The sequence below is a fragment of the Crocodylus siamensis genome, chromosome 3 (assembly GCF_052110815.1).
Source record: "Crocodylus siamensis isolate JL-2025a chromosome 3, ASM5211081v1, whole genome shotgun sequence".
Lineage (NCBI taxonomy): Eukaryota > Metazoa > Chordata > Crocodylia > Crocodylidae > Crocodylus > Crocodylus siamensis.
The window spans coordinates 45,564,790-45,583,120 of NC_143397.1; the positions used below are offsets into that span (position 1 = coordinate 45,564,790).

General features: G+C 41.5%; 1 protein-coding gene across 1 annotated transcript in view; it reads left to right on the plus strand.

The window, feature by feature from the left end:
* The window catches only part of ADGRV1 (adhesion G protein-coupled receptor V1), a 479,769-nt gene that overhangs the window by 234,426 nt on the left and 227,012 nt on the right, over positions 1–18,331 (plus strand). Inside the window, exons 82-83 of the mRNA XM_090037635.1 lie at positions 809–969; positions 3,078–3,178. Coding sequence (XP_089893761.1) covers positions 809–969; positions 3,078–3,178 — 262 coding nt within the window. The remainder of the gene's footprint in view (positions 1–808; positions 970–3,077; positions 3,179–18,331) is intronic.

The following is an 18,331-nucleotide window of genomic DNA, read 5'->3' on the forward strand; positions in this document are numbered from 1 at the left end:
TTGGAAACCAATCTACACCCATAACAGAACAGAGGCTCAGCACACAAAACCAGGCTATACCTGTAACAGAAGTTTGGTGCACACAAACTGGTTTAAAAGTGAACCCAATCAAAGATTTAGCTCCTCCCACCCCCACTTCCCCTCACTACCCCTACCCAAGGTTGAATGTATGTTCTGTTTGCTATGCTGATTACAGAAAAACAGGTAGCTTGGATTGATTCCACCTTGGGCTTTTGAATGTCTGTACCTAGCCCATGATATAAGCTAGATTACAAAGCAAGTCATACCAATGTTATAAGAGCTTTGAGAAATACAATCACAGTGATTCTTTAGTGCAACTATTTTCCATGTTATGTATTTACTTTATTTTCCAACTAGAAAAAGCAAAGAAGAGCTGCAAATACTATACAGATTCAATTTTAAGTAGAAAATGTAGTCTGATGACTGCACCTGGAAGATGTCAGAGATTAATTTGTGAAGTCTGGAATTTTTTGTTTTTATAAGCATGTGAAAACAACACTTTTGCTGTCATTTTCAAGTCTGGTTAGTATGAGAATTAGACAAAGCCAGTTCCCTTGATATTTGCATAACACAAACTGATGTTTTAGACAACTGGATGAATCATGCCTTGGATAAATACTTGACTAGTTCTACTTCTTAAAAATTAAATCCCATATTATTTCTGGATTATAAAAGGCACTTTAATTTCAGACTGATTTTATTTTTTTATTTATTTATTTTTAAGAGATCAGTCTCTAGATGAACACTTGTGAATGAGGACTTTGTGAATCTTTTGTTTCTGCTATAGCTGGTTGTCTGATGGTCAGTTCTGCAGAGTGGTTGATGACACTTCAGACTATGTGGAGTGCTCCTGCTCTCACATGTCCATTTATGCAGTCTATGCCCAGACGGACAAGCTGTCCTCGTACAATGAAGCTTTTTTCTCTTCTGGATTCATCTGTATTTCAGGTAAGTTGGCATAGGATTGTTTGCTTGTTAATAGCTGTTATCATTTTGTTTTAAAAAAACATTGTAGCAGACAACCTTGTAAGAATTTGCCTCCGACAACTTTTAGGATACTTCTAGCCTATTCAAAAATCAGAGAAAATTTATGCCTTGATGAAAAACAAAATAATTACAGGGAGATATTTATAGGCTTAGATGGAAAAGGGTTTTCATTCCCTCTTTAAATCTGGAGCAGAAGGCAAAGGATTTTCAGGTCCTGACCTTACTAAAGCAGACCTAATGCCTGGTCTGCTAACCAAGAATTCTCCTTGCATCAGGAAATCCGTCAGTGACGTAAAGTCAGTTTCCCTTTCTGCAGTAACCCACCTTCCAGTCTTCAAGGCCAGGGTATGGCTTCACTTCACTTCTTAAAAGTTCCATGACCCTTTTCCAGGATCAATACTGTAAATATCCATACTTGATACAGGTGGAACCTGGGATTCAGAATCAGACCCAACACATCTGCCTGTCATAAAACAATGCTACGCGGTGGGAAGCAAGTTGTACTACTTTTGCATTGCTTTGAACACAGAACACTTCACAGAATCATAGAAAATTAGGGTTGGCAGGGACCTCAGGATCTCCCCGGATCTCCTGGGGTGAAAAAAACCCCTCCATACTGCAAGGGGGAGCACCTGCACGTGTGGTATATGACACCGTGGACAGCTCTGTAGCACTACAGATCACAGAATCATAGAAGTAGGGTCTGAAGGGACCTTGTAGATCTTTAAGTCCAACCCCCTGCCTGGGCAGGAGAAAAACTGGGCTTAAATGACTCCAGCCAGGTAGGCATCACACCTCTTCTTAAGGGTAGGAACCAGCACCACTTCCCTTGGAAGTTGGTTCCAGCTCCTAGCCGCTCTAACTGTGAAGTAGTTCTTACGGATGTCTAATCTAAACCTACTCTCCAACAACTTATGGCTGTTATTCCTTGTTATGCCAGGTATCACTAGGGGAAACAGTGTCTCCCTTAAACCCTTCTGGTCCCCCCTAGTGAGTTTATAGATGGTCACCAGGTCCCCCCTCAGCCTTCTCTTGTGAAGGCTGAACAAGTTCGGGTCCCGCAGTCTCTCATTGTAGGGTCTGCCCTGTTGTCCCCAGATCATGCGGGTGGCCCTCCTCTGGACCCTCTCAATGTTGTCCACATCCCTCCTGAAGTGGGGCGCACAGAACTAGACACAGTACTCCAGCTGTGGCTTGACCAGTGTCACGTAGAGGGGGAGGATCACCTCCTTGGCCCTACTTAAGATGCATGACAAGGTCCAGTTAGCCCTGCCAACCGTGACCTTGCATTGTTGGCCCATGTTCATCTTGGAGTCAGTAATGACTCCAAGATCCCTTTCTGCCTCCGTGCTCTCAAAAAGGGAGTTTCCCATCTTATAAATGTGCTGCTGATTACTACTGCCCAAGTGCAGCACCCTGCACTCGTCAGTATTGAAACGCATCCTGTTTTTGTTAGCCTACGCCTGTAACCTATCCAGGTCTTGCTGCAGTGTTTCCCTCCCTACTAGCGTGCTCACCTCACCCCAAATTTTGGTATCATCAGCAAATTTAAACAGGTTGCTTTTCACCCCATTGTCCAAATGGCTGATAAAGAAATTGAACAGTGTGGGCCCAAGGACCGAGCCCTGGGGGACTCTGCTGCCCACTTCCCCCCAGGTCGAATATGACCCATCCACCACCACCCTCTGAGTGTGACCCTTCAGCCAATCTGCAATCCATCTGACTGAGACGTGCAGTGTGTGGTACCACAGACTCAATCCATGAGTCTGTGGTGCCACACACTGCACATCTTCGTTTGTCTGGACACAGCCATAGGATTTGGGAGGAACATCAGATGCCCTGGTGGTTCCGCATGATTATAGAATCTGAGAACAGCTCTAAGGGAGGCTTAAACATGGACCAAGGCTTAGAATTCCTCCTTGTCTGGGAAGAACAAGGCATGAAGATGGCATGCAAGAGATGAGGTTTCTGGAGAGTGTTCTTTAATAATGTAATTAATTATCTGAAACACTGAGTATATTTGTTCCTATCTCTGAGAACCTTGTGTGGTTTTTTTCCTGTTGCTGCAGGTTTCACTTTGGCTATTATTTCACATCTTTTCTGCACCAGGAGTTCAATGTTTGCAGCTAAACTTCTTACTCATATGATGGTTGCCAGTTTGGGTGCTCAGGTAGGAAAAGACAAAATTTAAAGTCTCTGTATTTGAATTGAGGCACCCTTTCCTTTTTCAGCTCCCTATGGATGTTGTGAATAGTGGAGGGAGGATTTTTTTTGCATTTTGAGAGAGAACAAAGCACAAGACGTTTGTAATGTCAAATCACAAATGATTATAAAATAACATTGATAATTAGGTGAAAATATACATTTTCAAACAGTATCCAGCAAATATTATTGCAATAATATTAAAACAACTGTGCTAACCATAATACTATACAATTCTTGATGTGGATGGTGGGAATATTCAATTTTAGCTGAGAATAAAAAGTGTCTGTTTTAACAACATAATTTATTTACATCACTTAATGCTGAACAGACAGATAACATGAGAAGAGTTTGAAAAAGATTTAGCGTATGTTTTTCTATGAGCAATAGGGCATGGGGAAAAAAATCTTCCTACAAATTAACGTAAGATGAAATTTCTAACAATGCAGGTTTACTATATTTAACACAGAGGTGCAAGTCTTGCTTGAGAATTATTGGTCATAATACAGTTAATGAAGCAACTAAATATGGTAGTACAGAGTTGACTGAACAGAGACATGGATTCCATGAGCTTTCAGGTGACTTTGGCAGTCTAACAGTACATGATGTAAGCAAAGTTCAGGTTTCTGAAATGGGCAGTGCAGGAGAGGCCACAAGAACTGCAGGGGTATCTGCACCCCTCTGTTCCCACCCTCCCCCTCTTTCACTGCAGTGAAAGACTACCATGGGAGCAACAGCCAGAGACTTTCGAAATAATCCCCCTCCCTTATAGCACTCTGTCTTTTCCCCTCTGTGCTCAGTGGCATTTCCCCTCCCCTTGTGTTCCTTTCCTTTCCTCTCCACTTATGCCTCTGGGTACAGGAAACAGCTGTTTATCTGGCCACCTTTGCTCCACTTCAGCTGGGGCTCTGGAGAGGCTGGCTCAGCTAGGGACAGTAGCGGGGCTTTTTTTTCTGCAACTGCTTCTGGGTTTGCAGGGAATACCCAGGAGGAGCAGGAAGGGAGAGGGGAACCTGCCCACTACCCCGACTGCTGCTGTCCCTGGCTGAGCCCAGCTTCCTGACCAGCCACACACTGCAGCACCAGCTGGAAAGAGGCAGGAGCCACTCTGGGGCACTGGTGACAGTGGGGGTTCCCCCTTCTTATACCCAGCAGCCTGAGAGGAGGGAAGGAGGAATATAGGAGGGAAAGTGAGGACGGAGAGGAAGGGGACAATTCTTATCTGGTGTGGAAACTTTTTTGCTACATTTTGATGCATTTTTCCATATATCTCTGTGTATATTGGCAAATTTTATCCCTTCAAGAGCTTCCTGGTTCAACATTTCTGTATGCTGAACAGAAAGAATAATAGAAATGGATAATGAACAGGTGCATGAGCTGGGCAATAAATAATTAATATTTTGCTCTAAAAAAGAGTGGTTATTGCAATACTGCTTTTATACCTGTGGCCATATGTGTGGAGTAGAGTGGCTAGATTCCAGGCTGAGCTCTCCATTAAACAAATCAAAAGTACTTATCAAGAAAAGTGTATGCTAGCAGCAGCCCAAGTGGGCTTGTGTTAAACTTGTGGATCTTTTTGTACTCTTTCTGTGACCCATCTTGGCTCTGGTCTAGCCTAGCTTCTGCTTCATTAAATATCTGTAGAGACCCATTTTCCTTAATTAGAGTTTACTTGGCTGCATTCACCAACTCTTTAGATTGTGGCATCAGTATTTTCACAGGGCTTAATTATAGTAACTTTAGATTGAAAGCACTATACACATGCCCTAGCAGACAAACTGAGGTTTGCATATGTCTAAAGACATACAAAAAACTCTGAACAAAAACAAAGTGGTAGACTCTGTGTGTGTGTGTGTGTGTGTGTGTGTGTGTGTGTGTGTGTGTGTGTCTTATTTAGACTCACTTATTACAAGAGTGGACTGGACGATAGGCGTGGGTAGTAGTCTGAGATGGTGTGATCCACATTCAAGCCCCTGCTTTGCCTAATTTGGAGCAGAATTTTTTTCCCTGTTGCAGATCATTTCTGATCAGCCAAAACATAGTCTTGATGTAGGCTCCTACCTCTCTGGTCAGTACTCTGACTATTTTAGAACTAGTTTCCATTGCCCTTTTCCAAAAACATTATGAATGAAAGTTTATGCAAAACCAGTACAAGCCTGTTAAATGCTTCAAATTTAGTTAAACAAACACCTTGAGAATGAAGGCTATATTGAGCAATACAGTCTAAAAATGCTTCCTTGGATTTTTCTGTTTTTTCCTGTGAAATCCTGTTAAAATTGCTGAACATTTGTATTTTCAAGTTTGTTTCATGTTGAGACATCATATTTAAAATGCCAGACATTAGACCAGGGTTGGGAAAAATATGGCCCAGGGGTGGGAAGGACTTTGTCTGGCCCACGGTGGGTCCCTCAGTCCTGCCTGGCCCAGGTGCTCTCTGGCTGGTAATGCATCCTGCTGCTCTCTGGGCATGCAATGGGGCTGAAGCTGGGCTGCCTTTCTAGGTAGCAGCTCCTTCTTGATGCTGCCACCATGGGCCCCATCCCTGTGGTACTGGTAGAGACCCATGTGTATAGCCCCAACCCCAACCTGCCCCACACCTACTCCAGACACGGCTCGGTGGAGTGGACCAGCTCCAGACCAGTTGAAACCCACATGCACAGCCTCAACTGTGCTCCTGCTCTGGACTCACCCACTCATGCTGAGCAGCTGTGGCAGCAGCCAAGCAGAAGCTGGCTGAGGGGGAAGGGTTGCTTTTCCCTTATGCTGAGCAACAGCTTCTGCCTGGCCACTGCTGCTGCTCAGCATGGGCAGGTGGTCCGGAGCAGGCGCAGGGTGGGCTGGGTTCAGGGCTGTGAGTTCTGGTTCCAGCTGGTCTGCTCTGGCTGGGGTGAGTCTGGGTCAGGCTCTGGGCCAGGGTCAGCTGGGACTGTATGCTGTTGCTGGTGCTGGGGAGGAGTCACAGTGTGCATGGGCTCTGGGCTGTTGTGGATGGGGGGGTACTGATCAGCATTAGACTCAAATTGCAGCCTAGCAGTTCATGTCAGATAATGGTCCCGTCTCCTCTGGTCTGTCACTGAAGGGTTACTTCCCTCTGGACAAAGATTAGAAGCAGTTCAAGCAATGTTGACAAATTAAGTTCCTCTTCCTACCAAGAGTTCTGTGATTATGGAAAAGCATCTGTAAGTTCATTCAATTCTTAGCATTTTTAAAATTTTTCTTTCTTGAATTTATGCATCTTGGGGAAGCTGTGAATTATCTTTTTCTTTTACCCTTTTTCTGTTCTTTCATTTAAAAAACTGGAACTTGGCACAACAGTCAAGGTAATGCAAATAAGGAAAAAGAATCTGAAATGCACATGCCTCATGGAATAGAAAAATGTGAGAGGTAGTAAGAGGAAAGTGGACTTATGATGGGTAATGGATGACAAAGTAGGCATGGGTTTGTGATGCAGCTTACTTAAATACTCCAGTAATGCAAGTATAGAGCTATCATTTCATGAAGTAGGAAGACATGTTCAAGTGTCTGGTGCACAGATTAATGGATTTAGTTCTAATCACTGCTTTAGGACAGGGGCTTGGCAGTGAGATCCAGCCCATGAAGCCACTAGATCCAGTCCATGGATGTGGGGCTTCAGTGACATTCAGCAGCAGGGGGCTTTGGCACTCACTTGCCCTCCTGCCATGGGAAGAAGCTCCAGTTGTGGGCCATTTCCCTGTGCCACCACAGGGAAAAGTAGCAGCAGCAGGCACTATGCCTATGCCACTGTGGAAGAAAAGCAGCAGCAGCAACTGTGTCATGGTGGCCACCTTCCCACCTACCTCTGACCTGAACTGGATCATTCCAGACTGCAGCCTGAAAAAGGTGCTGACCACTGCTCTACAAGGGAAGGGAATACAAAGGAGGCAAGGGAATGTAAAGAAAAAAGCCAGGAAAATGATGGACCAGACTGAGGCCTTTATCTGCTCAGTACTTTATGCATGTGTTTCCTCCCCTGTATGCTTATCACAATTCTGTTAACCTGACTATACAATTCAGGTCCTATGTTTTTTTATTAATGCTATATATTTTGGAAATTCTACTGGGGGATTATCTTACTCCTTTCCCCAATTGCTTTACTTCCACTGATAATGCAGTCTTCAAAAACAAGTCCTCATTCCATTTTGCTGTGTTGGAGGCCTTGTATGAAGGGAGTGACCATGTCTAAAGCAGCCAGCAAGGTTGGGGATCAATAGGAGGGAGGACATCTGCAAGGACAGTTGTGTAGACACTCAATTTCTGCGAATGAAGGAAGGAGTAGCCACCTGGAGAGCAGCTATTTAGGAGGACAAAATGGCTTCATGGTACAGAGAAGGTGGAAAGGAGGTGTTCAACAGGAGCCAAATGAACGCAGCTACTGAACAACTTGAAGGAATTTGCTAATCACCTGTGGATAGCAGGCCTATGGTCTTCCCTAAAGTAGTGCTGGCCCTGACTGGAGAGTTTATGTTGTGAGAAAAACTAAATATATATAATCTAGCTAAGTGACAGCAAATGAGGAACATATTATAAACCTACAAAGGGAGTGTAGGTATAATAGGAAATTCAGAATGTCATTGTAAGTCTTTGATTTTAGCAAACTAAGGAACCTGTACAATGGGTGTTTATTCTGAGACATTTATGTTAACATTTGGACTGTTGTTATGTGAGAATCTATACTAAATGGCCCCCTATATAAATACAGAGAAAGTGCTAACAGAAAATAAGTATTTTGTCCTCTTTAGGACATGTTGGTGTACCAGATTTATCCTCCCTACAACTAGATAGACTATCCACCTAAACCTTGTTCTAACTAGGCTATCTAGCTATAGAGAAGTATTAAAGAGACAAGGTGAACTATCTTTATCTTAAGCTAATTTTCTTTGTGTTAGAGCCTAACATTTATATTTAAAAAATAGTTTCAATGGTGGTGTGTTCTATAGTCCAGTATCAGAGAAGACACTTAATTAGGATGCTGCCACTAACTAGTTGGCTATATGCGTGCATATTTTTAATGGGAAAATTTTTAAAATGCTTTTGATTCTCAAATATAGTATTCAAGTGACATTTGTTTAAACCTAATGATTCAGGAGAGAGTATGTTCGTGGACTTCTCCAGTACTTTGAAAATATCATAACCAGGACATTAATTACGGTTGCTTTCATTTTAGTTTGCATGCATTAATTTGCAGCAAACTGCAGGTGGCAGTCAAACACCTTTTCACCATGGGTGCTGAAGAAACTTATTTTCCAGCACAGTATTTTTCTTCTGGCTGAAAGTAGTAATTGAATATCTTGGACCATGTTGTTCAATTGTGGTCCTGATGATCTTTAGAGCAGTGGTTCTCAACCTTGCTTGACTCGAGACACATCATAGAAAATGACAGCTTTTAATCATTCATTAATTTTTTTACTATGAAAAATAATAGAACAGTGCTTCTGGTGCAAAAAACAACAGGTGCTTTTTGGATTCCTATTTGATATGTCTGGGTTTGTCTTGTGAACCATGTATCGGTGTTTTGCCTAGAAGGATCTTGTGATGTCCTGGTTGAGAATCAGTGCTTCAGAGCTTCTGTCATAATGATGGAGCTTTGATAAGTCTTCACAAATTGATGTTTCTGCATCTAACAGATCAGATTTTAGGTAGTTAATTCATCTCCTCTGAAAGACATCCAAACTAAGATCTATCACTTCTTTCAAGCACCTACGCTGAAGTTTATCTACAATATTACAAAGCCTCCAAAACATATTTTTTTCCAGAATTATTAATTGCCAAAATAGAAAGGGTTTTTTTTTCATGTAATAGTCATAAAAAAGTACAGCAGCAATTAAGAGTAATTGCCAGATATTGGCATGGTTCAGGAGAAAATCTGTAGTTTTCAACAATTTACGATGCAAGCAATTTTGAGAACCCCTCTGCTATCAAAATAGTAATTCTAATCAATATTCCCCATTCAAAATAGATAAAGAAGTCTTTAAGAGGGAAATTTCTTTGTTTGAGGAACCCTCAGGCTGCAGCAGCACCACCTACCTAGCTGTACTGTCATAATAAATATAATCACTCTTAAATCTTTGGGCCAAATATGTCTGCTGTATCCCCATAGCATATTAGGAAAAGTTAGATCTACTATAGTAAATATGACTTGCAATAATGTTCTTCAGATGTGCCATTCATTGAAATTTCTTATAAGTTTTATTCTTTTTAAAAAGAACCATAACAATTTCATCTGTAACTATAATCTTTCTTAAAGATAATACCAAAAAATAACACATGGAGAAGCTGAAGATTACTACAAATGAACATTTGGTAGAATTGTTTATTCTTGGATCTGGATCACAAACAGAAATTCTAGTAACAGTGCAGGAGAGGCCTGGTGTGAATACTGGCTGGTTATTGTATGTATGGGAGAAAAAGTATAGCAGTGGAACATGCAGAGGTGAGCAGGGAGCAAAGAGCTAATGGAGCAGCTAAGGGTGTCTGGACTGGAGCATGGAAGGGAAAAACTGCCACGCTGAAGCCAAAGTTCAGTCCAGAAGATGCAAATTTTTTTCCTGCAGAGTTTGCAAGTTCTTTTATTTTTCTTGTGCAACTCTGGAATTTTATATGAGCTCAAACAGTCTTTAACCTTAGAAAAACAAAACAAAACAAAAACACACACACTTCCTCAGCAGCCTAAATAAATTCTCAGTTCACCTTCACGTATCCTCTACCTCAAACAAATTAACATTGACCTGGAATTACAAACAGTTATAAACAGCAGGGGGTAGGGAAGTAGTTAAAAGGATATTGAAAATGCAAAACATTTAGATTTGAAAATTAAAAGTTAATATTGTACTTTAAAAAAAGCCTTGTAAAGTTATCCAAAGAACTCTACTGTTTGTACTGTTTTATAACACTGCTCATAAAATACTTGAAACCCCAGAGACAGCCCTGAGCTCAAAAGGTACAAATCTAAATTGCACCTGTAATTCAGACAATTGAGAAGTATCATCCAAAACCTGTCCTGTATTTCATAACCTATTTGTCTGCTTCTGAAGAATTTAGGTTGAGGTGTAACCATCCTTTTGTTATCACCAGAACTTACTGGTGCCTGCTTTATACAGCTACCTGGAGAAAACAAGATTTTAAATTACTTTTCTGAGAATTGTTTGAAATATTTCCCCAAATATAGCCTTTCTACTAAGTGCAACTAAAGGTATATTTCCTGGTCCCACTTCCCTTCAGTCCTCCAAGTCTATGAAAACTAAATGCACAGAATTAAACACTCACCCTCTTTCCAGATAATTTAATAGTAGTCCATCCAACTCCTAACTCCTTTTAAAAGTAGTTAGGGATGTATTTGGTAGCTGTGTTGGTCTGAGACCAAAAGAAGTGCAAAAATATAGAACTCTTGGTTCAGAGATGATACCTTTTATTAGACCAACTGAAAAATTGCAAAAAACCCCACATTTTTCTGTAAGCTTTTGGGGTCACACACCCTTCATCAGATTCAGGCAAGGTAAAGTTCAAGGTGGTAAAAAGTCCCCATATGTAGGAAATAAACTCCATCGGTAATTATTCATTTACTACACCATATCATACATAGACTAAAACCAAATCCATGCTTGGATCAGAGAGTAGCCTTAATTCAGGTATCGCTCTGCAGGTCTATTTCTTCTCAGAAGAGCTCTTTCCTTGGTCCCACCTTTAGACACCATCATCTAACCTGTTAGTTATTCTTTATTCAGTTTTTGGGTAGGTGAGGCCTTACTGTAAGTCCTCTCTAATATATTCATGTTATTTGCATAGTTTTAGACTACAAGTGTTTTCCATATCCTGTCACAGCAAAATTGCAGGTCGTCTTTGTCTCTCACAAAGAAGCTCTAGTGGGAACAGGAAAAGGAAGGACTTTGACTCTGAAACAGAAACCTGCCTGGTTGGAAATGAGCACTTTGCCACAGGTTCATAGAATTTTCTTACTCTTAGCTTCTCTGAGACATCATTGCCTCCCAGAATCAAACCTTGTGTACAAGTGTTAGTATTCCACATACCTCAGTGTCAGAAAAGCTGGCTATGCCAATCCAACAGGGACAGTTTACTTCTCATGAGAGAAGATTCATTGGTTGAAAGGGACTTCAAGGATCCTTCTTTATTCCGAAATTATCTGAGAGAGGTGCCTATGCAGCCTCTTCCTGGAAGTCTCTATTGAAGAAGATTTGACAGTTTCATGAGGAGGTTGCCCTACTGTTCTTACCACTATGGAAAACAGTCTTTTAAAATGTAATCTAAATATGCTTCGCTGTAAAATTATTGGCTTGTATCCTACCCTCTGTGGCAAGGGAGAACAATGTTTCTCTATTTTATTTGTGGCAGCCTTTTAAGTGTTTGAAAACTCTCATGCATCTCCCTCTTCTTTTCCATTCCCCCTCTCCTTTATTCCCAACAAATTGTTCCAAGTCCTTTCAACCTATCCTTATATAATTTACAGTTCAATTCCTTTTTTTATCGTTGTTGCTTGTTCCGGATCCCCTGTGATTTCTGTATGCCCTTCCTAAAATATAGCGTCTAAACCTGGACAAAGTATTCCACCTGCAGCCAAGTAGCATAATAATAGCATTATATCTTCCTAAGACTTCCATACTTTATTTCTCTAAATGTAATATCAAATTGCATTTCTTTTGTAGCAGCATCATATTATGGATGCGTATGAATACACTCAGTTCATGTTCTAGTATAATCATCACGTCTTTCTGGGCCATCCCATTGCCTCATCCCTGCATAGGTTTCTGTTCCCAATGTATAGTGCTTGCATATGCCATTGTTGTATTTAATGTTATTGTACTGTAGCTCAGTGCTCCAGTTTGTCAAGACCTGTTTGAATTTTAATTCCAACTTCTGATATGTCAATCACTGTCTGTAAGGAAACCTGAAATCTGATTTCCAGGTTTCTCTCTGAAGTCTTGTGATACCTTGTCAGTGAAGCCTGCTACCTTGTGTCAACTAAGGAAGCCATATGAAGCAAAGAGTACTCCACAACTGCATCCAGACCTGGCTTCATTACATCCCTCAGTGTTGAAAACTGGATGGTTACTTAATGATGAAGAGATACTGTAAATATTCTCATACAAATTAGGAAGGATTATATAAGAATTATATATCCAGTAAAGTGGAAAAGGTTCCCTCTTCAGTGGAGAAGCTTTATTTTTTCAGCACAAATGGTTATTCCTCATAACTTGGTCTGTGTCATAAAAAAGATAAGGACATTCTATTAATTTAATCAGGGTACACCTAAGAGCTGGATATTCCTACACAGAATATTAAGAATCTAAATGCCTTTAAGTGTTTAAGTACATACATTTCATGGCTTTCACTAGATTCTCCCTTTGAATGCATAGCATCACTTTCCTTAGAAAATGTCTCCATAAAGCCAGCCTTCTTAAGTACTGTTTATTTTTCAGCCCCTATGAATGGGTAGCACAGGCATTCATGCCTGGTGGTTTGTATGCTGCTTTTCACAAACAACTGGTTTAGATGCTTATTAAGTCTCATTCCTTAGCCTTCAAGCATCAACAGCATTTCAGAAATGTTCCCATTTGGAGCTATGTAATGCAGCTATGTCAAGATCAGTTTATATATTTACAAAACACGATTTCCTTATGGAGATGTCTATACTAAATGCTTTGCATAGCAAGCCAGTTGAACAATCACTGCTCGGCTAGACTGCGCATGACCTCCTATAAGGTCAGGTTACTGCATGCATGTAGAGTAGACTATAAATAGATGAGCACTCTAGAGGAAGAAATTGTTACTTACCTTGCGGTGTCTGTAGTTCTCTGAAATACATTGACTCTATATATTCCATGACCCATCCTCTATCCTCACTACAAGAGAGGCTGATAACACCTGGACTCTATGTTGGCAAAAGAACTAAGGGCATGTTGGCCCTGGTGCACTCCTTGTGTCCCCAGGTAATAGTAATCTGATCTTGAGCATATTGGACATCTGCATATGAAAGGTACGGCCAGACAAGCGTGCATGTGCGGTATATTGTGCCGCAGACCCATCTGTGGTGCCTCACATACTGGCATTCCCCACACTGCTAATTTGCAGTGCCAGGGGTTTTTCTGATACTGGGAGATCCTGGTGTCAAAAAAAACCCGTCCTAGAAAAAGCGGAGCAGAGGACATGGCGACAACGTGCACCACCTGAAACTAGAGTCTGGCCAGCCAAAGCCATGCTCCAACTGCCGGCCAGGCTTCCTGCTGATGGTTTGTCACACTGGAGCCCTAGAAGGCCCCCAGGGGCCCAGATAAGGCTGGTGCTGGCCCCAAGCTCCTCTACCTCATCTGGGGCAACCTTCCATGTGCTAGAGTGGGCATGCATGAGTGTTCCCTGAAGATACATACATAGTTGTGCTGTTGCTATTTGTCCTTGGAGCAACTCTGATGCACGCTCATCTGGATGTGCCTCAAGAATAGAAAACACAGATAATTCACCTTGAAGAAACCTTTATTACTATAGGGTAAGATGCTGTCTTTCTAGTCACTCCCTGAGTGTCATTTGAGGAAACCTGGGTTGATTATCCAAGAAAATAACTTTTCTAGGGCCATGTTTGTCTTTTCACCACTAGAGGGAACTTACTTTCTTCTGGAACTTGTAGCCATATGGCCTAGAAAGCATACAGATTTGCAAATATAAATTAACAATTATTATAAACTTGAAGCAATTTGGGGCAAAGGACATCTAAGGGCAATGTGATAAGATTGTTATAGTATACTCTCCTGCTACAGAGAGCTCTCCACTTCTAGTGCAGATGGGAAGTTTGCTGTGGAGGCAGCTGTGCTACTTCTGCTCCAGCTTCTGAGAGAAAGGGGAATCCATGCAGAGGGGTTCCAGTATGTACTTATAACTAGTTGAGCCAACTGGCCCACAATGCAAACAGCAGTTTCAGATACTGTATTATCTATATGTTATGTAATAATATATTGCTTACACATATATCCAGCACATTATTTATCTTCTACCCTATTCTTCCTGATGGCCTACATGAGAATGATAGAGAAATTCAAGGTCTCATTGACAGAAAAAGGAGAACCTTCAAGGTATGGCATAATGACATCAGTTCCAAATGGAAGCAAGACATATATTGCAACATTAAATGTAGCAGGGAAAATTTCAAGAATAAAAGAACAATGGTAAGAGGAAAAAGACAAAAGAGACTCAAAACTTTGCCGACAAGCATGACGGTTTCTTCAGAGCAACCAAAGCTAACTATGAGCCAAGCACACAAGGAGCCATCCTTCTGAAGTCTAAGGATGGAACAACATTATTTAAAGATGGCTCCACCATCAATGCACAGTGGAAGGAGCACTTTCAAGAGTTCCTGATCTGAGGCTTCAGTGTAGAAGACAGTACCACCAAGTCTATTTCACAACACCCCATGAAGAACTACCTTGCAGATCCACTAACTTATCAGAAGGTCTTGAAAGCCATTAAGCAGACAAAGAACAACAAAGCATGTTGTCCTGGTGGAACAGCAGCTGAAATTTTTAAGCAAGGTGGGGAGAGAAAAGCTCTGTCACCATCTACATGTCATTATTATGAAAATCTGGAAACATGAACAGATTCTCAGTGACTTAAGAGATACTAGAATAATTACCATATTCAAGAAAGGAGCTAGATCAGATTCTAGTAATTACCATGATATTGCACTCCTGTTCATAACTTGCCCACATTCTCCTCAGTAGACTTGCTTTCCTTGCTAAAGAAAGTTTACCTGAGTTCAAATGTGATTTCAGACCACCCAGAGGTACAAAGAATATCTTTGTTGATAGACAGCTGCAGGAGGCATGCTGTAAGGAACACCAATGTTTTTACTGGGCATGATTAAGGCTTTTGGTTGAATCAACAGGGAGGACCTTTGGAAGATCCTGATGAGATTTGGATGATGCCAAAATTTGTTCCCATCATCAGATTTCTTCACAATTACATATCAGCACCTGTCCTAAGCAATAGCCATTATCATGCCCTGGAAACAGATGCCTTTGCTATTAGGACTAGAGTCAAACAAGGATTTGTGATTGCATCAACACACTCTTCCATCTCATTGCTGGCAGACTTCAATCTGGAGTTAGTATTCAGTATTGCATGGATGGGAATCTCATTATCATCAACTGATTATATTCCATTGGACACCAACATGGCAGAGACACCTGAAAACTTTGAAACAGCTTTGGAACCTTATCATCAGTGGTAACTTTGGAAAATCCTCCATATCAATTGGAATGACAGAAAAATTTAATGCCAGTGTTCTGGCTCAAGCAAACAGCACCAGCATTGAAGCCAAGTTTAAATGGTATGAGCTCCATTGCACAGGACACATCATAAGGATGCCTGACAACCAGCTCCTAAAACAGGTCCTATGTTCCTATCTCACAGATGGCCAGTACTCTAGAGGTTGGCAAAATAAAAAAAATCAAGTACACCTTGAAGGCCTATCTGAAGAATTGTGGTATTAACCTCAATGTCTGGGAGACTCGAGCACTGAACTGTCCACCAAGGGCACCATCATGTACACGTGTATTGATCACTTCAATCAAACTCACCTCGCTATGGAGGTGTATAGACAAGAGAGGCAAAGGAAAGAGCTGTGACCCAGGATCCCAAAATTATTTGCCACATCTGCAATCAAACATGCAGCTCTTGGATTGGCATCCTTAGTCACCTGTGGATTCACTAATGACTTTCCTATTTACTGGAAGACAGTCATCCTTGTATTGAGGGACTGCTGTTGATGACAGTGATTTATAGTCCACCCTTCCCTTCCTGATGGCTTACTACCCCTATCATACTTATGAATTTTTGCTTTTTCTACCATTAGAAATAATGATACTTTGTCCTTTATTTCGATTGTTCACTTTTTCATGTGTTGAAACATGTGACATCAGTGCATAAGCTGTTAGCATCTTCTGCCTGACTGTTATTTTGAATTTGTCTCCTACTGACTGCCAAAACTTGGACATATGAGAAATACTGTAGCATATGTTTATATTACTCCATAGTCCTACCCTCCATATCTTCACTGCAAACAGTCTTGGCATAGTTAAGGAAAGTATGTTTATCATTTTAATGCATAATGGTTTGAGAGTGCTTATCAATTGATTCATTCTAGCTCTTTAATATTATACTTCCCTCCCCCCCAATCATAAACATCAAGAGGGACAGAAAGCAGTACTTCCACATTGTCTCTCTGACTGCCCCAATGTGAAGCAGGATGTTTGCCCTGCTGCCTTGCTGTATACCTTTTTATTACTGGTAGTGCTACACCCAGGTTCATCACCTTCTCTTATTTACTAGCGCCTGTCTCCTTTCTCCTTTCTGTCCTGCTTTTTGCTGTCTTATCTCTTTCCATCCTGCTTTGTGCAAGTCAGGTGACTCTTTTACTGAGCAATTTTCCTGTTCCCAGTCTGCTCACTGAAGATTTTCCCTACCTCTCCCACCGCCTAAGTGGAGAGAAGTGAACATCCACTCCTACCAAACTCTCTTCTTTTTCTTCGATGTATAAAATATCTGCCTGACATTAAAATATCTTCTGTCCTCCTGATTTCATTGGGTTTGATCAGGGGCATAGCTGAAAGCAGAATTGGAACTTGCATGCTTCATATAGCTAGTACCATCTTAAACCCAGAGAGGCCCAGTTTGCAACTAAAACAGTGAAGTAATATGTTTATAAGAACCTACCTTCTGATTTATTGTAATTAAAATTTTGTTCAGGTGCACATGTGACCCAAGGGAGGAGGAGGGAGGGAAAACATTGAATCCTGGATATCTCATCCAGGGATGAGCTATGGAAACCCTGCTGTTGGTGCCAGTGCCCCTCACGCATTGAAAAGACTTGGATCTGTGCAATGCAGTTGGGCAAATTCCCCCGGGCTGGAGCCATCTCTTCAGTAAGGTTCAAGCTACCACACATTTGCCTCCCATCCTCTGCACAGAGAACTGGTCTGTTCATGGGGGGAGGGAGATGGGGATTGCATTTCCTTTCATCGGGACCCATCCCACTGCAGGATGGGTCCTACTGTGTTATCTCCCAGCCCCCAGACCTGTGCACTAAAAAGGAGGGATTCTTTCACAGCTGGACCCATCCTGGATTGGAAGTGGTCCAGCTGCACTACCTCCTGCCTCCGTCCACAGCTCCAGGTAAACTGAGGGCTGGAGGCAGGGGCAGGCTGAAGACAGTCTGTCAGACATGAGGTTGGAGGTGTGAAGGAGTCTGCCTGGCTAGAAATTTCACTTTTGAGGTGACTGCTCTCCATCCAGAGGACTATGACACTTGTACACTCCCCCTCTCTCCAAGTTTTCCACTGGACTTGCATGCCCATCCATAACCAGTGATAGCTTTTTTGTTAGACTTTTCAAAATCTGAACCCAGAGTTTGCTTTGATGCATCATGCAGCCTTCTCAACTTAATTGGTACTAAGGAGATGTACCTAAAGGCAGAGTTTGGTCCTAATGATCAATAGTTTCTGATCGTGGATGGCTGAGCAAGTAAATCTGTGACTACATAAGTATATCTGTATTCATATGGCAGCTAATCTACTTGGCTTGGTTTGAAGAGGAATGGGTGGTATATTTGGAATTGCCCAGCATGACTGAGAACCATGGCCTTTTGTGCATTTCTCTTGTTGTGTTTATTATTTCTCGTCACCAAAGATATTTTTTGCAGGCTTTCATGACGCTCATTTTAGGCTCAGAAGTTTGTAAGATATGGATGATGATGGTGGTGGTGGTATAGTGCAGTGTAAGAGACCTTGGTTAATACTTTCCAAAGTTCTCAGAGCTATTAAAACTTGACTGCAGTCTTTTTAGCACAATTCCAGATATACAAAGCTGTTTGTAAAGAAAGATCAGTTAAGCATTTTCAGATTTAAGATTTTTGTCATCAGATCATTCACCTTTAGAGGCTGGAAACCAAAGAACAATGTTCTGCAGACCAATGCAGCTGCCTAAAAAATGGATCATTCATTTTTCTGGTCTTTCACAATGGGGAGTGCCAATACAAAGCTTCAAAGCATGTAGTTCAGAAACCATTTTGTTATGCCAGAAATGCTGAGTTGCACAATCATTC